Below are 23924 nucleotides of genomic sequence, written 5' to 3'. Positions count from 1 at the left end.
TGGCCAGGACACAATGAGCTCCGCGCTAGCCCTCTCGGTGCTGCTGCTGCCGCCGCTGCCGCCGTCGCTCTCCCAGAAAGAGGGATCCCCCCCCCCACAGCCATGGAAAGAATCACCACGCGGCTTTAGCTGGCGATCCTGGCAACACAACCAGTGGTACTGGGAACTAAGAAAAGACTGCCAGCTGAGCACAAATTACTAGGAAAAACCAGGAGCTGCCTAAGCCACGGACTTCTATTTCTTCTCCTGAGATACGGTACCCCAGACTGGGCAAAGGGGGGAAGGAAGGACTGTGTGTTTGTGGGTGTTTCAAGGGACTTTGGGATTTTAACAAAGACATTAAGTCATTACTTTTAGTTTGTATAACTTGAATAAATAACTCTTTTCTTTTTCACCAATCTCTAGCATGGAGAGCTATAATTCTCTGGCTTAGAGAAAGGTGAACCTAGTACAGGGGGACCCCAGGAGTAATGGGATTAATTCCCTAGCATTTTGGGACTCTCTTCCCTGGTGGCCAGTCGGGGAGGATCATGGGAAACCACATGCGCAGTAGCTTTAATGCAACTACTTGTATATACTCAGTAAAAGCCCACCACAACTAGCCAGGAAGGATCCGCTCTATAAGCATAAAGTCCCTCCAGCCCATGAGGTCAATCTCTGCTTGGAGTTGGCCTGCTCCCATGTTCTCTTCTATGAACTCTGGGTGTTCGGTTCAATTCTTTGTCCCGATCACTAAGAACCTGGTTACCTGTGCCCACCTGTGACAATTTTACTTTTGAAAACCGGCCTGTTCAAACCAGCGAGGGCACATGCTGCGGTCTTCAGGAATCATAATAGTCGTCTCCACTGTCTCTGCGTGTCTGTTCCTTTGGGTCTAGAGAGGGTGAGTTTCACTGCAATCTAATTTTCTAGATCTTGATAATGTTTATATAAGCAAAAGTAAATATGTAATTGTGTAATTTCATTTCTAAAACCTGGTTAGACACTGATTTGCAATATCTGAAATAATAACCAAATGATTTTGTATATACCCACCATATTCCAAAAATATTCAAAATGGTTTTTAAAATATTTTAACATGGAAAGAATAAGTTAAAGGAAAAGTAAGGATAGGAGAGTAAATTTAAACCTGTAACTTTTATAAACAAAATTATATTCCATAAAGTTGTAAACGCTTGACAGGGGAGGGCCTCAAGATGATAAGCTTCCCAGTTGCCAAAGGAAAAAGGGAGATGCAATCAGGTCCCAAATTCACAGCGTCTACAACCAAAATCCTCTTGGAAATCTCAGAGGACATTCACCCTTTGGAGTTCACAGAGAAGAAACCCAGTGCTTATGTATGAAGAACATCCTGAACATTTCTTACGGAAACATGAGATGCTGTTCCATGGACCGCTACTCATGAGTCAATGGCATCACCCCAAAGAGCAGTTTGGTAGGGTCATTCTATGGGAAGGCCAATTTAATCCAGGTATTTGACTCTCTGACTTCATTTGGGATTTAGATTTTATTTCAGTAAAATGGATAGGCTAAATGCTCTTTAGATAAACCACAAAAATTGGTTTCCTTCAGAACAATTTAAGGGTAATAAAAAACAACAAGGATTCATTGATACCTTCCTGACCAGTACCTGGAATGCAATTTTGTTGTTATTGTCTTATTTGAGCCAGTTAAGGATAAGGCTGCCCTGAAGGCAAGACAGGAGAACTTTATGAAGATTAGGATGCCTAACTGTGAAACCATCCAACTTTAGTTTGGAAGTGTGATAAGGGAAGTCACATATGCAGAAGGGCAGAAAGTGTATTCAAAAAGCCCATTTAAATTTGTTATGATACACAGCTTAGTGAGCAGACAAGGCCCCACACAGTTCCACACTACAGTCACACCATCATAACTTTAACAGGAGAAAAGCTATCAATACTTATTTGCAGTTTGCAAAGAACTCAACAAATAAAGTACATGTTAAAACTCTAAGGATACTATTTGGTGAAGGGAAGGTTCATCTAGTGAATGGCATACAAGCAACTATTGGGTGTTACACCATTTCACAGCTCTGGCAAATTATGTCATATACAAAGTGTATATTACAAGCAAAAATTATGAGAGATTCATTTCCAGCAGAATGGCTGACAAGGTACCGAGACCACATTCTTCCTGAAAATAACTAAACTTGCTAGATAAGCTGTGAAAACAAACAACTACCACAAAACTTCCTAAAAGCATCAGGGAGGTACACTCAAGTAAAAATTAAGTGACATCTAAACCCCAAAGCAGTAAACGGAATGATGAAGGCAGCTTTTGCCCCAAGAGGATTTCCTAAAGAGGGAGAGTCTAAGCTTCAATTTTCTTAACCTCACAGGGATCAGGAGCCAGTAAAATAAGAAAAAATTAATATTAACATTTATAATTTTACAATATTTTTCAGTAAACAAAAATATCTTGTCAAAAATATCAAGTCAAGCCCTGGCCAGATGGCTTAGTTAGTTGGAACATCATCTTGGGCACCAAAGTTTGCGGTTTAAATCTCTGGTCAGGGCACATACCATATTTTTCACCTAGGTTGCACCTAGGTTTTAGAGGAGGAAAATAGGAAAAAAAATTTGAAGCAAAAAATGTGGTAAAATATTTAATAACATAAATAACATAATATTTCACCAATGTGAGTATAAACAGAACTCAACAGCAGCATTAACAACCATTATTCCTCCCAAATTTAGGGAATGTGTCTTATACTCCGAAAAGTGCGGTACCTAGGTTGTGGGTTCAATCCCTGCCTAGGACACCTACACGGAGCAACTGATCAATGTTTCTCTCACTTCGATGTTTCTTTCTCTGTCTCCCTTTCTCTCTCTCTCTCCACCCCCCCCTTCCTCTCTCTCTAAAGTCAATACACATATATTTATGTTTATATGTATGTTTATGTACATGTTTATATATATGTTTATATATATATTTTTAACCCTCACCCAAGAATTAAAACCACACAGTATGATGTACTGTATTTGACTCAAAATACAGTAAGTTGCACAAGCCAAATAGTTGAGAAAATCAAAGTTAATGTGTCTATAAACTGTATATTTAAATTGCTAATGGCTTTTTTAATAACAAAAGAAATGTATGTGTTTCTTTCTTCATGTCTACTTTTAATGGCAACCACCATTCAGAGTTTGATGTGCATAGTTCCAGATTTCTCTTTGTTTAACCATTCAAGTTGCACCAGCACGGGGTGAGTTGTAAGAAGGAAGTGACAAGAGGAGCGTGAGCATTTCACCGGGTTTTCTCACGTTTGCCACTGGGGAACTAGCAAGGCCTCTCTTTGCAATCTTCTTCTGAACGCAAAGGTCCCATAAGTCCTATATATCTGAGGGCCTTCACGCACCTGTCACACAAGTAAAATGAACTCTTTTTTTTATTGGGAGCAGTCAGGCTACATATGTCATTAAGTATTCAAATGAGGCACATTATTTTTAAGTGAAATGGTTTTTTGGTCCAGCACATATACTACTTGGTGCCTTTTTGTCTCTTTGCTGATGAATCACTGACAATTTAAGCTCCATCATGGGAAGTAAATATACTGGACAGGCTTCCCATGATTAAGAATATTATAGAATTGTAGGAACATTTTTCATTTAAATGGAGAGGGAGAGAGAGAAAAGTTCATCATAGTACAATGTCTTGATTGAATCCCTTTTTGCCTTCTGACTCACAATTCTTTAGCAATGCAAGCTGCAGCACTGTGCAAAATGAAACTTCAAAACTATTTCAAAAATTAAGCTAAAAATTACTTTTTTTACTTGACTAAAATGTAATTTGAAATGTCTATGTTAACACTTGTAAAACTTAGCCAACAAATGAATTCAGTAGAAGGTTTGAAATAGTTTTCTAAGTTCTTCCTTTGCCTTTCCTGTTCTCAACTTCTGAGTTGTTCAGTAATCCTTTATGAGTGCTTCTCAACTAAAAGACGATGGGAAAAAGTTTTGGCTACTTTCAATGCCTTACATGTACATTAATTTTAGCTGTGTTTTTAAAATTTTAAGCAAATTGCAACACTACAATTCTATTTGCATTACTTTGGTATGTAGCATTCTCTAGTGGAGAGCAAAAAATGTCACAACAGCTTATTTTCTCCTCATTTAATTACTTATTCATTCAACAATTTATGAGTCCTGAAATGGGCCAGGTATTGTGATAAGCACCAGAAGCAAGAGACACAGCCTTTCTGCAGCTCCTAGTTTGGTGAGATAGATGGATTTCTTAAAAAAAAAAAACCCACAAAAATAAAAATGTAATCGCAATTGCAAGTGCCCCAAAAGACAACACAGAATGATGTCAGAATATCATCCTGAGGAAGTGGCACTGAGCTGAAATCGAAGGTTGAGGAGTTTGCCAGGTCTAGAGCAAAGACAGCAGGCTTTGCCTTGGCAGCAAGGAGCGGGTTGGTGTGTGACAGAGAGGGCCCATGAGACCGGGGCAGGGGCAGGGGAGAGAGTTGCACAAGGCCAGCAGGACCGGATCACACAGGTCTTACAGGCCATGTGAAGAATTTGGAATTTTTTTTGTAAGTGTAAACACACATACATACTCACAACAGTGAGAGTTTAAGCGTTTATACATTCAGTTTTACCTTCTTAACACATTTTTTAAATAACCTTTTTAAAAAATTTTAGAATACTTTCAAATTTGCAGAAAAATTGTGAAGATAGTACAGAGAGTTCCCATACAGTACAGCCCCAGTAGTTCGGTCAGCTTTTCCTTTTAAAGGTATCTCTGACCACTGAGAGAAGAATGGACTTGCAGGCTCAAGAGTGGAAATGGGGATACCGGTGGCCTAAAGAGAGATGACAGCAGCTTGGATTTCAGGAGATAACAGTGATAATGAGGAAAGGGTGATGGGTTAGAGATATATTTAGGCAGAAAAATTAACAGGACAAAAGAAATCAAGATAATTAATGGAACAGAAAATACCAAGGATGATTCCCAGGTTTCTGGCTTCTATCATAGTACTTCCATGAGTTTATTTATTTACTATTTATTTATTTATTTATCTATTTTCCTCTAAAAGCCACTCAGTTCCTTAAATTTAAGGACACTATTCTATTTTTCTTTATATCCCTTGCATGTATAAAAGTATCTGACACACGGACACTCCAAGAATGTTTCACGAATGAATGAATGAATGAATGAACAAAAATAAATCAATATGTTAAGGACAAGATAAACAAATAACAATGGCCAACCTCACAAGTAAGGTAACTATTTTAATAGTTACAGACATGGTAACAGACATGGTCACCTATACAGACATGGTTCCCTAGGTGGACCAAGGCTCATTACATCAGATGTTCAGAAAATACACATTCCTCAACTTCGCTGAGAATTTTTTTCCTAAAAATTTCACCTTAGTAGGTCAATATGGAATTCAAAAATCTTTTCCTAGGAAATGTTGGGGCTCAACTACCTAGGTTCTGGTACACTATTTAAAGTAGTACTTCTCAACCTTATATCAACATACATACAGGTTACATAAGTCCCCATTAGAAGCAATAGTGATTTCAGGAAGGAAGGGCAGAAAACAGGCAGTGTTTCTCAACCTTGACTACATTGGAGTCAACTGAGAAACTTAAAAGGTTACTAATGGTGTGAATGCTCCCCAAGAAATTCTAATTGGCCTGGAGTATGCCGCAGGAATTGGGAGGTGCAAACATTCTCCAGGCGACCGTAATATGCGGCCAAAGTTGAGAACCTGTGACTGGGTGGAGGGCACTGCCCATCACTGAGAATCACTGATGCAGACCAGCCGTTCTCACACTTAAGTTTGCATCAGAATCACTGGAGAGCCTGCTAAACATGATACCGATGTCTGGAGAGTGGCTCGAGAACTTATTTTATTTTTTTAGTCTTTCATTTTATTAAAGATTTTATTTATTTTTAGAGAGAGAGGAGGGCAGGGGGAAAGAGAAGAAGGGAAACATCTATTGGTTGCCTCTCACCTGTGCCACAACTGGGGACCAGGCCTGCAACCCAGGCATGTGCCCTGACTGGGAATTGAACCAACAACTTTTTGCTTTGCAGGATGATGCTTACCCAACTGAGCCACGCCAGTCAGGGCTTGAGAACTTATCTTAGAAACAAGTTCCCAGGTGATGCTCATATTGCTAGTCCTAGGACCACACTTTCAGAACCACTAATCCAGACAGTTGTTAAACTAGTAAGGATCTATTACTACACTGTGACTCTGACCACTAGTGAAGGTAAAACTCTAGGAAACAAAACAAAACAAAGATATTAGAAGCAAAAGATAGGCATATATTTTCACAGGAAAAGAAAAAATATTATTTCATATAATTTGATTAACTGCACAGACTAGGATAAAAGGCTGTAAACAAACAACAGAACAGTATGGGTGTTAACTCCAGCTTCCCTCCAGAACTGAGGTTCTCACTTGACCCAAGCCATCTTCAGAGAGAAAGACCTGGACGGTTTGCATAGTCTTTCCCGTTACCTTATACTGCTTCTGATCTGCACAAAAATTTTTCAAGGTAGATAAAAAGGGTATATAGTAGTCTACATTTATCTGCAGTTTTGCTTTCAGTGGTTTCAGTCACCTGCAAGTAACGATGGTCAGAAAATATCATATGGAATATTACAGAAAATAAACACTTCATATGTTTTTAAATTGTACACCCTTCTGAGTCGCACAGTGAAATATCACACGGTCCTCCCTCCGTCCCACTCAGGACATGACTCGCCCCTTTGCCCAGTGTACCCACACAGTGTATGCTCCCTGCCCGTGAGTCACTTGAGTAGCCCTCTGGGTTATCAGGTCAACTGTCGCTATATCGTAATATGTATATTGCTTGTATGTAAGTAACACTTACTTTACTTAAAAATGGCCCAAAGTGCGACAGTAGTAATGCTGCTGACAATTCTGATATGCCAGAAAGAACATAGCTATATATAGAGTTTGGTACTACATGCAGTTTCACACACCTGCTGGAGGCCTTGGACTGTATCCCCATTGGTTAAGGTGGGGGCTGCTGTAATCATTCTCATTTCAGAGATGAGGAGAATACGCTCAACGAAATTAAGCAATCCATGGTGACACAGTTAGTAAAAGGCAGCCCCACAGCACAGATTCTCCTGGCATCACGTCCAGAACTTCTACTGAAAGATGCTGCCATTCACTTTTCCTCCAGGCCTGGGCCATGCCAGGGAATCTGGAATACAGACTGGCAGGACCTGGGAATCCTCAGGTAGTTTTGACTGACAACCTGAAAGTTCAAATGGACCTGGACCAAGTCAGGCTTCCCCCACACTCCTCAGACTACATAGAAAATTCCAGAAGCCAAAGTCCAAGCCAAGATTCCACTAGTCTGCCAACTTACATTCAAAACCAACACCCAGAGGAAATTACGAGTAGAATAAATCTGCCGCCCTGTGGCAAGAGTTCAGAAGTAATCCTTTCTCTCTTCTAATAGTTTTATATGCATTTAACTGCATCCTCTCATCTACTCTGCCATCTCCTCGTAACTTAGGTGGCACGCAACTGATCAGCTCTTTTTTAACCTCAGAGATTCCCATCCTTTAAAAGCAAATCCCCTCTGAGCAGAACATAAGGAATCATGGGCTTATTATTGCAGCATCTGTATTGCTTTTGGAGGGGATTAAAAATAGGAATTGTAGACAAGCAAAGTTTTGTAAAGAGCTAAACTTTCATTCATTAACTCAAAAATATTTACTGAGTGCTAATGCTCATTTTTTGCATGATTGAGTTGGAAGAGTTGTCTGGTTATTTTGTTGTTTTTGGAACTGGTAATAACAAACATGAAGTTTAAAAGAGAAAAACACAAATTGCCTGCTAAACAAAGAATATGACTAATTTTGAAGAATTACCAAATAATTTTCAAAGATGACTTTTGGAACACTCGATGGCAAATATCCAGAAACCATACCATATTGACAAACTCTCCAGGTTAAATATGATAAAAATCTGGACCCAAGCTTCTCTAGCAAAACAAATTATTTATAATATTTCAATTAAAACTTTAATTAGATCAGTATTGTAGAGGGGCTGACTCTACTTCATCACGCTAGACAGTAAGTTTAGGAACCACACAACACAAAGCCTGGAGTACTCTGACAAATTAAAGAAAACCATCAGCTGATGGAAGCCTTGCTCTGGGGGAGTTCACGGCTGCCGTCCACAGGGAGGCAGGACAGCATTCTGAAGAATGTCACACCTCAGCAAAAAGAGATGAAGAAAAAAAGAAAAACTCCCACACTACTTACTGGCATAAAAGGAAGAAACATGAAATGATTTTGCAATAAAGTTTCAAACAAATATTTGATTAGAAAATAAAATGGTAAGGCCTCTACTCATGAAATAGTAGCATTATCTCAGAGATAAAAGTAGTCTATGTACATCTGAACTGTAACTGGCACCAGAACATGGCCACCTAAAGCAAAAGATCCCTTCACATTAGTTCAGATGATAATAGGATCAGATGGGGTTACAGTAGAACTTCCTTCCACACTTAAATGTTACATTAAACTTACAGCAGCCACCTGACTGTGCCTTGGTCTTGATTAGCGATGCCACCATGAGATATTTAACATCCTCAGCTCTGCAGCTGAGCATTTGCGAATAAACCCACTTGGACTGTCAGGTTGTGGAACCTTGGCAATAGCATACAAGGACCTCTGACTTAATAACTTTGTCCTCATCAGAGCACGGATACACAGGGGTGCAGGGGAGAAGACAGACGTGACAAAGGTAGGGAAAGAAAAAACAGACACCGAACACACTAAGTCAGTCTGCTTCCTTTCTGATGACTGAGCATGAAAGCTTGGGGAGAAATAAAGAAAATCAGTCTGCAGAAAAAGGAGGCAAGATGGAGCAGGAGCTTCGAGTAAAGCCCTTTCAGTGCCTTCTTCAGGGGCTGCGCACGGCTGCCCTGGGGCAGAGGAAGCCCATGCGTATCCTGAGAAACATTTTCCCTCTTTCATTTAAGCTCGCTCAAGATGGGTTTTGTTTCACACGTGTGTGCATGCACACACGTCCAAAAAGATACAGTGGAGAAAGATAAGGGACTCCGCTGAATTTTATTTAAGATGAAAATAGATGAATGATTTTTTATTTTATTCACTGTATGGTTTATTCCATTAGGTTAAATCTTGAAGAATATTAGAATATTTATTTAGTGTTGTCATAATCTAGGTTGGGGTTAGGGACTGACCTCAGTGGTGAATTATTCCTCCCTGATCCTAGGGTGCAGAGTAAACTGCTAACAACTGACAGGCCCAGTTGATCTGAATAAATAGGTTCACTATGTGTGCAAGTAACCAGCAGAGGGGATACACTGAGCTTCTGCTTCGTAACAGCTGTAATTGCACAGACCTGAGCCCACTCACTCCACAAGCCTTACTCATACAACAAGGAACAGCAGCTCTGTGCCACACACCCCCATCCTTCACCCCAGAGGCAATCACTTTAACTTCTTTTAGCTGTTTCTTCTCATTTTTTCACTCTATATTTCTAAATAATATGCTCTGAGAATTCATTGATTACATTAATTTTCAGATATTATCTTTTTACTTCCTACTGTGGAAGACGAGGCAAAGGAATATCTACATTAGAAAATATATACAACAAAATCCAGTTGCCTTACTGAAAGTGTACAACAGAATTAAAAAAAATTATAATGCAAATTAACTGACAAACTCCATGAATTTTCTGTTGGGACTAATCAGCACAATTCAAAGTTCAAAGCAGTGACTTATACTGCATTAGCCTAAGGCTTATTAACATTCCTCACTCCTTTTAGATCTGTTTCTTCATGTGCTTGCATTAGGTTGTGAATTAGACACAGATATGGTTTGATTCTTAAAGAACACTGTTAGTGCTAAATAATTCTGAAAATGCCTGCAGTTATAAATCAAGGTACTTAAAATCAAAAGTCTTACAAGTAAGTTTCTTTCTAATTAATGTATGTTGTTTCATTTTATAGGAAATTATTTTCATTTTTCACCAGGCATTTAACCTCCAAAATTATGCTTCACTTCATCAGAAGATCTTTCCAGTAAGACAATAATCATCACAAGAATTTTCTAATTTAAACAAGTGAAATGGAAAAACTTTTGAAACATATAATAAAAAAACCAATATATCAACAAACTTAGGAGTTACTGACTCATAGTACAAATATCTTAACCATTAGGTATATGAAGCTCATAGAGATTTATCAGTAAATCACATATTACAATTAGTTGTAGAAAAACAAATCTATCTGTAATTTTAGTTAACACTCATGATACCAATACAATGGTTCCAAATTTGTTAAATAGTAAAATGTTGCAGTCCAGTCAGGACTGACTTAAACAACAGAACAGCAAGTTTTCTCTTTGAAAAATACTGTTTTCTTATCCCACAAGACTTTCCACTATAAATTCAGTTTTATTAATGACTACTTTAAACACAAAGTGAAAACCATATTAAAATATAATTTTAGGGCTTTTCCTGAAAAAAGCCTCATTTTCAGGCTTTTACAGTCAGTGACCAAAGGGTATCATAATTTTTATATAACTTAAATTCACTTACATTTATAAGCAAATGTATTTTGAACATCCACATCCCAGATGCTAAGGACAAAATAATGAAACAGACTAGTCCTACCCTGAAATCAGGCAATGTGCTTTATTAACACAAAGTGTATTCAGTACTAAAATATCCCTGTGAGAATTAAACAAATATGTGAATGCAAATATTCTCATTCTTAAAAAGAAAACTAAAGACAACTACATTAAGATGCTTTCATAGCCCTGCTGGGTGTGGAACCAAAAGGTCACCAGTTCAATTCCTTGTCCAGGAAACATGCCTGGGCTGGGGGTCAGGTCCCCAGTTGGGGTCTTGCAATCTATCAATGTTTCTCTCTCTCTCTCTGTTTTCTTCCCTCCTCCTCTCTCTAAAAAATATAAATAATCTTTTAAAAAAAGGATGTTTTCATAGTATCACTAGTGAAGTCTGATGAACCTCTGCCAAAAGCAAAAAAATGTGATAAGAGTTACAAAAATATTTATATCTTAGATATCTGAAAGGCACAGAACATTAAATCAATCTTTGACCATTTAAAAAATTCATAGTTCCTGCAAATATTAATTAGTATCATATCATTAGCCACATAATTTCTTGTTGTTTGATAAATGTAAAGGAATTAAAAATAACTCTTAAAAGATGAGGTAAAATGATCATTCGAAGCTGCATATGAACTCACCTTCAGCCACTTCTTATCTATTTACTTTGACTGACCTTTTTTTTTTTGTAGGTAAGGGGGACTAGCTAAAGTTGAAATGAAAGGTTTAAGACAGAGTACATATTCAGCTATACTATCTGTTTACTTTGCCTGACCTTTTTTTATGGGGCAGGGGAAGAAAGAGAAGTATCTGCTCATGTAAATCTCTGTGCTAATAAACATAAGGATCAAAAAGGCCCATCAACCACGCCAAAGTTAAGACACTATATAAAGGCAAATCCCACAAGAGTAAATGTGACAATGATAAGAGGTATTTCTGTATCTGCTGCTTTGTTAAGATTCTATGTTTACTACAATCCGATTAAAGACCATTTTCCTGCTTGTGCAATACAATAAAGCTATTTATCTTATTTTATAATTAAACAATATATTAAATATTACATGTATTAGAAGGTATTAGAAATGTTTTCAGTGTCTTATAGAGCAAATACAGCTTACGTTTTTTCTCAAATGCTTCTATTTTGAAAATTACTAACCCACAGAAAAACCCAAGGAATGATATGATGAACACCCATATACTCTTCATCTAGATTTACCAATTGTTAGAATTTTGCCATATTTCATTTATCCTTCTCTCTCTACTCATAAACACATAAAATAATATTTTTGCTGAACCCTTTAAAAATAAATTACAAACATCATCAAGAACATACATTTATGTAATATGGTACTAAGTGCAAAGTTTGAGGAACATATATGTGAATGAAAAAAAGAAGGAAACTAAAATTTACTGAGTGCTTGAAATGGGCCAGGTATTATGTGAATAGCTTTGCATACATTGATTTAATTTTGTACAATAACATTTTTTTAAGATTTTATTTATTTATTTTTAGAGAGGAAAGGGAGGGAGAAAGAGAGAGAAACACCAATTGCTGGGGGCCATGGCCTGCAACCCAGGCATGTGCCCTGACTGGGAATCGAACCTGTGATGCTTTGGTTCACAGCCTGCGCTCAATCCACTAGCTACACCAGCCAGGGCTCATACATTGATTTTTAAATCTCATGTTTTATGAGTAGGGAAACCACAGCTTAGGGAGGTTAACTGACTATGAGATATTAATATAACACTAGTTAGTAATGGCAAATTCAAGATGTTAAACTATATTTGTTTTTCCATTACATTGTGCTGCCTTCCTTAGAGATAATTTTCAACAAATATATAATCATTTAGAAAAAAATACAGGTTGAATTGGAGTAGAAATGGTCACGTGGTTCTGGATTTGAACAGACCCATACATACATGCAACCTTGTATAGTATATCCACTGTTGTGGTTCACGCTGCACCACATTCACAAGGCACGCTTCCCCCACCTCACCTTGACAGTGCAGTAAGCACTCCCATTCACAAAGCTCCTTAGTGGCTTTAAGCAGCATAATTATCTTATTATAGTTATGCCAGGTAAGGCATAAATAATGACTATCTTAACTGGCTCTATTTCACAACTAGTAAATGGAGGATCCGGCCTTTCACTCGAGTCTGACTGACTCCAGGTCCATATGCTCACCTCAGCACACAATGGGTCCAACCCACAGAGCTTTCCTACACGCCTCCAGAAAGCAAGGCACGGGGAGGGGCGGCGCTGATTCCAGACAACCTCCTACCCTCACTTTTTACTTCTCTCTCACCTCCTTGTTATTTGGAATTTTATTAAATTAAAATCTATGAACAGATATTTTGAAAAAGCTATTCTGTTGTACCTTGCACTTTCATTCCTTTTGAATGAAATAGTTACCAGGTCTTGGTCCTGGATTGTCTACTCTAATCTCTCCCCGCAAAACACTAAAGTCACATAATTTCAACTTAAACAATACTATTTTCTCTTTCAGGAATATATCTCACATATAACTTGGGAATCTAATGCAGTATTTTAATAACTAGTTATATTATTCACTTAACAATACATATGCATTTACCATAGTAACATTGCACATATTTAGAAATAGGACTTTTGGAAGGAATAATAACACAAATAGAGAGCCCCAAAATATAGGAAAGTGTATATATAATATATATATATATATATATATATATGATAAATGGTTATTTTTAAGTCTTAACTTTTATTAAGTGAACAGATTAAAAATTGTACGCACAAAAGCAGAAGAACATGACTGCTAGACATGAAAAAGTATAGGGAGGAGGTAAAAAGTGAAAGAAAAAAACTTATGAGGTGAAACTTTCTGGGGGCCCCAGTCCCTCAGGACAGTTCTACATCACACAGGACACTGATTACTTACTCAGCGAAACACAATGAGCGGCATACAGGCAAAGAACTTAAAAGTTTTTTCTCTACTACATATAATAATATGTCCACATAAAACAAAAACACGAAACTCATAATTCTAAAATATCCATCATAAGTTTTTATATAATTCCTACCATATGAAGTATATTCAAATAAAATTTTAAAAGCTTAAAAAACTAAACAAAACATAAAAATGGGCAAATAAGTGAAAACACATTTGAAGAGCTGTATTACAAAAACTAGCCATCCAAAATCTATTATCAGTGCTAAAAATTAAGTAGGCCACTGCTGGTCATATGCTTTAAATCTTTTTCTTTTTGTTTGGCTTTTTTTCTTTTTGAAATGGCTTTTCTGGCACTAAAAATATCATCAATCCAACGAGATTTAAATTTTGTTAGAGGATTAACTTAACTCTTATCACATGGGTTGAAAATCTACCCAAAATGCACCTTTTCTGACCTTTCCAATGAGTGGTCACCACACACAAATAATGAGAGACTAAACTCACACAGGGTATTAAGCACAATTAGTCATAATCATAACACGTTTTGAGAGTTACAAATACGTATATATATAATACACATATTCAAAAATACACATATAAAAATCTTTTTAAGTGATTTTGTTTTCCTTTTCCATTTTCTTTTCATATGGAAGTCTTTGATAATCCTATACTGAAATACACAGTTATTTTGCCTATGAAGCAATTTAAGTTTTTTACTCTACTTCATATTAGGAAAATGTTTAGTGATTTTGCAGAAAGAAAGGATTCCAGGTTTCATGCTTGACTAGGAGTAATATTCCAATTAACTGAGACAAATAGTGTAGATAAATATGCAAGTCTAGCAGGGGAAGGAAGGGAAGAATTGGAGTCAGTGTGAGATGCCTGTCTGGACACTCAGGTGCCTACGGCCAGCACCCAGCTGAATATGCAGGCGTAAATCTCTTAAGAGAGGTCAGAGTCAGAAAAAAAGGGGTTGGGAATTATCATTTAGAACGGGTATATTAAAGAGTACTAAGCCAAAGACCACCAAGTTTAAGGGTAAGAGAGATTCCATGATGAAGTATAAAGTCGGAAGAGAATGAGAAATACAAAAAAGAAAAAGATGCAGTCACTGGGATAGGGAGTTTCAAGAAGCAAGGGTTGATCTACAGTGTAAAATATGCAGCAGCAAGGTCCCGTGTAACCAGTGCTGACAATGGGCTGGATCTGCTGTCACAGGGGTCACCGGTGGCTTTTGCCAGAGAAGTTTCAATAAAGAAGTAGGGGCCGAAGTCAGTTGTACATTAAGGAGTAAAGGGACATGGAGCCCTAAGTGCCTGGGACTATAAGCTTTTGGATTATGCCTACAAAAATGCTTAAGAGCTGAAAATCAAATTAATTTTTAATTAAATGGATATAAATTAACAATATTCACAACTTTTGTATTAACACATTTCATTCCATCTGAAAACAATTCTAGATTAGATATTTCAATTTCACAAAAATTCCTAAATAAGCAAGACTGCCAAGAAATCATAATCAATCATAAGTGAGTCACTCATTGCCAGATCACTTCAAAAGCAGAAGTATAGCCCTGGCTGGAGTAGCTCAGTGGATTGAGCGCGGGCTGGGAACCAAAGTGTCCCAGGTTTGATTCCCAGTCAGGGCACATACCTGGGTTGCAGGCCATAACCCCCAGCAACCGCACATTGATGTCTCTCTCTCTCTCTCTCTCTCTCTCTCTTTTTCTCTCCCCCCCATCCCTGCCTCCATTCCCTCTCTAAAAAATAAATAAATAAATAAATCTTAAAAAAAAAGAATTAAAAAAAACTGCTAAAAAAAAGCAAAAGTATAAAAATCTTGTCACTATGACCAGCCCCACTTAATCAGTGATATGGATCCATTTTATGGGTCCAAATGGTATGGAGTAAGACCTTCCAAGTAGAGCAGCCTGGGATTGTTAACGGCCTTAAAATGGCCCTGGTGAATGGAAGCGTAAGGGGGAAGACACTAAAATCTTGGCTAGGAAGGAAAGAGATATGCAAGAGAGTAGTTAAAGAAAAACACAGGATAAAGAAAAAAATTACAGGCTGAAAGTCCATAGAGACTTGGAAACTGATGACACAGGAGGAAGAAGAGGTAACTCCATGGAGTAAAGGAAACAGAAGTGCATGGGATGAAGAGCATTCGCTTCCAAGGATAGCAAAGGAGAAATGGATGCAGATACAATGGCAAAGATTTAGATAAATTTTTAGGACTAGAGCAGAAACTGAAATAATTTGAGCTTTAGCCCTACAATATTTTTTTTAAGGGAGAAAGAAGGTCCTTTACTGAAAGCGCAGGGAATTGGGTTAGGAATAGAAGCAAAGGTTGCGGACAGTGAAGAATTAGCACAGTGCTTTCAAGTACATCCTCTTATGGAATTCTTACAAACACTTGATGAGCTTGTGAGGACAGACATTACTAATTGTATTTTACATATTAAAAAACTTGGACTCTAAATTACACATTAAAATTGCTTATTATAATGTCTTTTTCAACTACATATTAAACATCTCGTGCTATTTAGAATTTGTCTTTCCAAATGTTTACAGATACAGCTGACACTTTTGTCTCGTAGCAGGCCACAGAACCATAGGACCATGACCTAAGCCATTTCTCTCTCCAGAAGCATTAACCATCTCTTCCCGGTTTCCAGTCCTGCTCAGAAACCAGGACAGAAGCAAAGACAAATACTTAAAAGTGGAGAAAAACTAAGACTGTGAGCCACAGATTGTGACAATTTCTGAGCATGATTAGCTACCTACAAGATTTTAGAGTAGTGTAGTCCAGATTAAAAAGTCCAGTCTTAAGACATTCTCCTGAGACAAATCTACATTTACGAAAGCATGGCATTTCCTAAACTGGTGTGCAGGGATACTAAAGTATATAGATAAAACAGGGAGTGGTTAGTAGGATTAAGAAAATAATGACAATTCTGAAAAGAAAGTATAGGTAGTCACTAGACCTGCCCCTTTCATCAGTAAAGAATACTGACATGGATTTAAGATGTACCTTGATTGATGGGCTCCAAAAATTAGAAAGACCCAAATTAAAACTGTTGGGATACTAAAAATGAGATCATCAAAAGATCAATGCCCCATCTCCGTTGGTCAAGTCTCCCACGATCACCAGAGGTCCCTGAAACCTAAGGACTAGATTTCACATCTAAAATCCCTTTCGAGCCTGCAGTGACACTTTGCAAGGGAGAAGATTCAAAGTTCCTCTTCATTCTGCACAGCCTCTCTGGAGGATCTGCCCCCTGGAAGAGCTGACATTACTAGCCATCTACATGCGGTTGAAATCCTTTCCTCCGGTTTCTGTGCCACACTGCATGCTCTGGGGTCTCCTCCTATTTTAGGTAGGCTGTTCCCTTCTCTCTTCCAATATTAATTAATTCCTATAGATAGTATTTTTGCTCTTTTTTCTCTAAACTTATGTCCCTTTGATTTATTAGTTACCATAGGTAGTTAGCCAAATATTAATAAAGGAGAGGAAAGGGAATTAAACATTGATCTTAATGAACTAAGGAGCATAAGCCTGTTTGCTTCACTAGGAAGCTACAGTTTCACACCCCAGGGGATTACAGCATTTCTCTGCAAAGGGGATTAACACTCCTCTCTTCCCGCTCTGGTACTACTGGATTGCTGAGGGTTGCAGAGGGAGGTGCTGTACCTCAGAGCCTGTCAGTGTGAGTAGGGGATGTAAACCTATCAAAAACCTACGAAAGCTTGGGAAGTTGATTGGTTCTTTTGAAAAAGCACCTTGTCTGTCTCAAACCTAAGCTAATATAAATGCGACCACGTGGGTCTAGCAGCCTTCATGGCAGGCTTCATGGGCTCCAAAAGGACTAAGCTTTAATATGAAGCAGAAACTCTGGACACTGGCTTTTGTTTGGCTGAAGACATGGTTGGACTTTTTCCAAGGTGGGATGGGGGGAGATGGGACATTGAAAACCCAGGGGCAGCTTCTATTTCCACTCGGATAAACCACCTTGCCAAACCAGTTTCCCGTGTGTGTGTGTGTCCTTGGAATGCTTTCCTCATAATCCTCATAATCATGGAAGGGCCTAATTCTTACTAACAACATATTCACTCGTACAGAATGAATTATCAGTTAAGTTAATGGCCTTCAAATCCACTTTCACATCCCTAAATTCCTACCAAAAATCCAGCTCCAGTTTCAGTCTGGAAACATTTGGGGTGGATGGGGAACAACTGATAACTCTTCTTCTTTTCTGCCATGTTACCATTCTTTGACTCCCATGCTAAAAATTCTATAATCACTCTTTACTATTTTATATAGACTATTAAAAAAACAAAACCTGGTTATGGTATCATTTTAATTGAGAGCTGGAAGCCTCAGGGTGATTAATTCCTGGTTTGTCTCCCTGCTTCTATTAGATCAGGGAAAAAAAAAACAACCAAGTTAGGGCATGTAATTTCTCTTAAGGCATTGTAATTTATTCTATTAGTAGTCCACACAAAACAAAGTTATATAGTTTCTCCCATATCAAAAACTGACTCAGAAGTAAAGAAGGAATTCTGGGTAGTTGAGGCAATGAGGTCAACAAAAAGAACAATTAAACCTATACAAAATTCAGGCCTTCAACATTCCAAACTTCTAATTACAAGTAAAAAGAAAAAGGAAGACAGAATGCTGGTAAGATGTGTCTCATGTCCCAGCTGCAAGCCTCTTGGACTCCGAGGGCAGTTTAGGAGAGACTGAAGTGAACAGAAAGGAGCAGAGACAAAGTTTTCATCTATTAAAAAAATTTAAAAACTACTATAAAAATAAAATGGATACAATAATTCAAACAACTAACCTGACAAAAAAATCACCTCAAGAAAACAAATAGCAAAATAGAAGAAAACTACAATATAGGATTCTAAACTGAATTAAATGTCTTTACACAAGCATTTGGGGTCATAAAAAATCAACTTTGATCAATGTGGTATAAGAATAGACATCATCTTTGTCCTGGTTCCTGGCACAGGGCTCCTAAAAACCCTTGGAATCTCCTGAATGATAGGAAAGTCTCTTGTTATTCCTAAGAAGCCCCCTTTAGGCACACCTGAGTTCATGCTAATGCGGTGACTTAGGATGGAGCCCCTACGTAATCTGAGGGGATGGGGCTGGAAACCAGAATGAGCAAGGGGCTAGAGGGTTGGAACTTTCAACCCCAACTACTAACCTCCATCGAAAGACAAGGCAGCTGTAAATTAAGCTCTACACACCTGAAACTAATATGATACTGTATACCAACTATACTTTAATTAAAAAGAGCTTTGCATTCCAGAATGATATTTTTTAAAAATCCTCCTGGACAGTAAAACTGGATGAGCTCCATGGTCAGTGAACACATCCATGTGCTGGGAGAGTGGCTCACCCAGTCCCGTGGGGACAGAAGCTCCTGCACTTTCAACCTTTACCAACCTCTCCCTATGAACCTCTTCGTCTGTCTACCTTTATCCTTTATAACATCTCTTTAAATAAAGAGATGTTATAACGGATAAATGTAAACATCTCTTTAAATGTATAACATCTCTTTAAATAAAGAGATGTTATAAAGGATAAATGTAAAAGCCATTCTGAAAAAATTATCAAACCCAATGTACAATTGGTAGGTCAGAAGTACAAGTGACAACCTGAACTTGTGATTGGCATCTGAAGTGGGGCAGTCTTATGGAACTGAGTCCTTAAACTGTAGGATCTGATGTTACCTCCAGGCAGATATCAGAAATGAGTTAAATTTTTAGGATACCCAGATGGTGTCTGTGGAGAACTGGAGAATTGCTTAGTGTGGGAAAACCCCACATACACCTACTCTCAGGAATATTGATGGTGGAGGACAAAAATAGTTTTCCCTTTACAACCAGAAATTCAAAAACAAAAGAAGTAGACACAAAACAGAAGGTGAAATAAAGCTGAATGAATACAAGAAAGGAGTAGAAGAAAAAAGGCAAAATCATACTAGAAATGAAGACAAAATTACATGCTGCCTGAAGAATACATTTACACAAAAAATGAACACAGCAGAAAAACAAGAGAATGAAAATGAGATTTTTAAAAAAGGAGTAAAAAGTATCAGAGAGAAAACATTTGATATAGAAGACAGGTAAAAGAGATTCAATTTATGTATAATTAGAGTCTGTAAAAAATACAATAATGGATCAGAACTAATATTTCAAATTATAATCCTAAAACACTCCTGGAAATAAAAGAACCCACTGAACTCTCTGACCTGTAGTATGCAAATGGAACTGTAACAGAGTCCCCAGAAAAAATGATCAAATAACTTACAAGGACAAGAGCATTAATGGCCATCAAAATCCTCAAAACAACATAAAACAAGTCAAAAGTGAGGTAGTATTTTCAAAACACTACAGGAAAACAATGTAAATTTAGGAGGTTATATTCAGTTAAGCTGCCCTTCAAGCAGCAAGGATACAAAGCAACAGCGTAAAACAAGCACAGGCTCCTAATCATCAGCCCTTCTTGAGGAATCTACCAGAAGAAAAACTTCACCAAACCAAGAGACGATGGGGAAGTTTCAGGAAAAAAAATGATGATGAGTACTTAATATACTTAGCTACATATCCAAAAGCAAAACAAAGGTAGTAGAAGAGTAATGGATCACATGACAGTGCTGCATGTTGCATGTTGCATGTTCTGACAAGGTATAAATAAAACAACTAACTCAAAGTTTGATGGAGCAGGGAGAGGGGCAAAAGGAGGGTGAGTGCCCTGGTTCATATGCAATCAACAGAAGTTAAAATAAATACCATTAAGAACTCACAAACCAGTGGAAAATTTTCAATGTGTCCAGCTCACATTTTTTCATATCAGTAAGATAAATAATCTTCTCTAAAAATCACAAAGATATACATTCCACTTGGTATTTCACAATGACACTTAATCAAAAACTACCGTACCTTACAGTAAAGTCATATGAGCAAGAGGCCAGTACGGAAGCATGAAATGGTGAAAACTACAAAACAAAACAAAAAAATGTGTGAAGTTAGCTATATTTATAACATGTTACTTTGTGTGGTCATTCCCATGAACATTATAATAAATTCAAGTCTAGTCAGGGCTGTCACTTAAAATTATGCTTTCCCAAACCTTATGTACTTCAAGGCAAAACATTTATTTTTTTACATTCTCCAAAGAAAGTCATACTCAAGCTTTTTTAGGAGCTTATTTACAATAAAATATTCCCAAAGTGTGGCTATTTTGGGAAAATTAAATACAATTTCATGTTGGCTATCTAAAAATGGCTCCTAGAAAGATAGGGGATTTAAGTATGTGGTGGTAAAAATATAAATCTATTATACCTCACCAATTTTATGAATATAAATTATGATTGCTATAAGCACAAGTATTTAATAAACATTTAAATGTTAAGTAAAATATCTCTAATACATTACAATTAATCAGAAATGGTATAAAGGACAAAAATCTGAACATTTAAAGACAGCATCTCTTACATAAATAATATGCAACCTACTTTCATAAGCTTCCCTTTGCAATTACATTTCTGTAGTGTTTTTCTTACCAGTACTTTAATACTTAACATATACATAATAACTGCACTTGCAAATTTTCTAGTTTGCAAAATACTTTCATTTCATTATCCTATTTCATTCTCAAAAGCACTGTGAAAAAAATAGGTAATATTTTCAACTACTAAAACCTGTGTGCCATTAAAAAAAGGCAGGGCACAATGTCTCATATGTTAAGTTGCAGGCAATAGAATTTAAAATATTAATTTAATTTAAATTTAAATTTTTTTAAATAGGAATAATTATCTTACTGAAAAGATCAGTAAGATACTTTTCCCCATTAATGTAAAAAATAAAGACTGATATTCAGAGATGTGGCTTATTAAGATGTTTTCCACAGCGACTTAGCAAAAGCTACCTAAATAAAAGCTGGAAAACTAAACTACGGCTCTCAAATTTCTTAGGAGCAGCAGAAAAAAGTTAACTCATTGACTCTGTTGTTCGCAGAGTGGGAAATTTTCTACACCCCAAATGTTTGTGAAATTTATATTTATTATCATATTAGGGAAAAGAAAGAATTAACCATTTCTCTATATAAGTAACAACAATGTAAAGAGATCTTCCAAGCCCTGGCTGGCGTAGCTCAGTGGATTGAGCGCGGGCTGGGAACCAAAGTGTCCCAGGTTCGATTCCCAGCCAGGGTACATTCCTGGGTTGCAGGCCATAACCCCCAGCAACCGCACATTGATGTGTGTGTCTCTCTCTCTCTCTCTTTCTCTCTCTCTCTCTCTCTCTCGCTCTCTCTCTCTCTCTCTCTCCCCCCCTTCCTTCCCTCCCTAAAAATAAATAAATAAAATCTTTAAAAAAAAAAAAAAAAGAGATCTTCCCACTGAATAGAAAATTATGAAGAACATAATACTAAAACTAATTACCATAATTTAAAAAATATTAAAAGGAATAGGAGATTGAGGATAACAGAATTAAAAAAAAACATTTTTATTTAATTGTAAGTAAAAATTGGCTACATTGTCCCAATTCATTCTATCATTATTCATATATTTTACCTAATTTTAGCATTCAATATTCATTATCATTAGTTAGATAACAAAAACATGCATAAAAAAAGAATCAATAGCCCCAACCCATAAACACCTTTATTGATTATTTTTAAAGTATATTTTACTGATTATGCTATTACAGTTGTCCCATATTTTTCCCCTATCCTTTATTCCCCTACACCCTGCACCCCCTCCCACCATCATTCCCCCACCTTAGTTCATGTCCATGGGTCGTACATGTAAGTTCTTTGGCTTCTCCATTTCCTAGACTATTCTTAACCCTCCCTTGCCTATTTTGTACCTACTATTTATGCTTCTTATTCCCTGCACCTTTTCCTCCATTCTCTACCCCCCACTGATAACCCTCCATGTGATCTCCATTTATATTTTGATTATATTTATACTTTATTCTATGTATGAAAAGAGAAGATGAAAATTTACCTTCACTCTCCTGATAGCATAGGTGTGGCCAAGAAGCTCAAACACTGGTTGTCGAACATTCCTCAGGTCCCAGCCTCTCAAACTACAATCAACTGCCCCAGTCACCAGCAAATTCTGAAAACAATGCAGAGAAAAGTTAACTGTGACATCTTCTCAGTTAGGTAATGTCCAGGCTTTCCTACTAGAAACAATATCTATTTTCTGGTAATTATTTAATCAGAATGCAGGAGTTGTTCTTGAGAAGTTATATAACAAATATAGAAAGGAATCAAAATATAGATAATATAAGAAAAGTTAGTATGACTTGAAAGAAAAGGAATTGCATACACTTTCTGTATGAGATGGAATACTACACACAATGGAGAAAGGCACAGTTCTCTTCCAATCCACCTTCAGTAATATTATTAATAAGTATATAATAGATTAAAACTTGTATCTGACAAGTGAGCCAACCTTTCTCTTTCGCATGTTGTGAGGTTTTACCAGGCATTAAAAGGCAAAAGTCCTGTTAATTTAGGAATATTTGAAAAGGCAAAAGGTATAAATTAAATCTTTATATATTTTTCTAAATCTAAATCAATCATTATCCCAATTCCCACAGGCATGTCTTAATATAATATCTAATCATATCTGAAAATCTATGCAAATAATGGTAAGCCTCCTTATATTTGGTTTTACAGATCTTGCTATCTACAGACCCAAATGAACCCAAAGTTCCTGGCTGAACAGGCCAAGTGCTGGGTTCACACTCAGCCCCACCCCACATCAACCAGAGCAACAATTCATTGTTTGAACGTGCTGGGCTTCAGTATAAGCTCATTTAAAGATAAACTTCAATGATTCCAAAAAATTTTAAACCATTCTCAAGTGTATGTTGGCATCTTTTTTTAGAACTTCCAAATATATAGTCGACAATTTCATTTTCCTATATGAAAAATTCATTATGATGTGAGAGATTAAACTATAGTTACCAGCACTGAAATTTTTATTTCGATCAAGTATTGCCATTGAATAGGTACTGTATTTTCTTTTAATCTATTTTATTTCTTTTTATTTCAAAAACACTGCCAATATAATGTTCTCATTCTTTAATTTAAAACTGGGGGAAAAATCACACTTAAGTTTTACCTCTTTGTCACAGTCAATAGACCACTTGAGATATACATATCTCAACACATATTTGGTCCATTGCTATTTCTAATGAACATGTTCCTGTGATTAAATGAAGCTTTGCAAAAAGTTACAAATGGACACTGCTCCCTCTTCAGAAGAAGCATGAAGTCTGGTTAGGCTTATAAGGAAGATAAACAGAAAATATACAAAACTAATGGGCTGTTAAAAA

General features: G+C 36.9%; 1 protein-coding gene across 1 annotated transcript in view; it reads right to left on the bottom strand.

Moving 5' to 3' along the window:
• Positions 1–23924, bottom strand: part of PEX7 (peroxisomal biogenesis factor 7) — a 73071-nt gene that overhangs the window by 29787 nt on the left and 19360 nt on the right. Inside the window, exons 7-8 of the mRNA XM_028509744.2 lie at positions 22583–22696; positions 20514–20569 (exon numbers count right to left, since the gene is read on the bottom strand). Coding sequence (XP_028365545.1) covers positions 20514–20569; positions 22583–22696 — 170 coding nt within the window. The remainder of the gene's footprint in view (positions 1–20513; positions 20570–22582; positions 22697–23924) is intronic.

This window comes from Phyllostomus discolor, chromosome 4, assembly GCF_004126475.2.
Source record: "Phyllostomus discolor isolate MPI-MPIP mPhyDis1 chromosome 4, mPhyDis1.pri.v3, whole genome shotgun sequence".
NCBI lineage: Eukaryota > Metazoa > Chordata > Mammalia > Chiroptera > Phyllostomidae > Phyllostomus > Phyllostomus discolor.
This window is presented reverse-complemented; position numbering and strand designations above follow the sequence as displayed.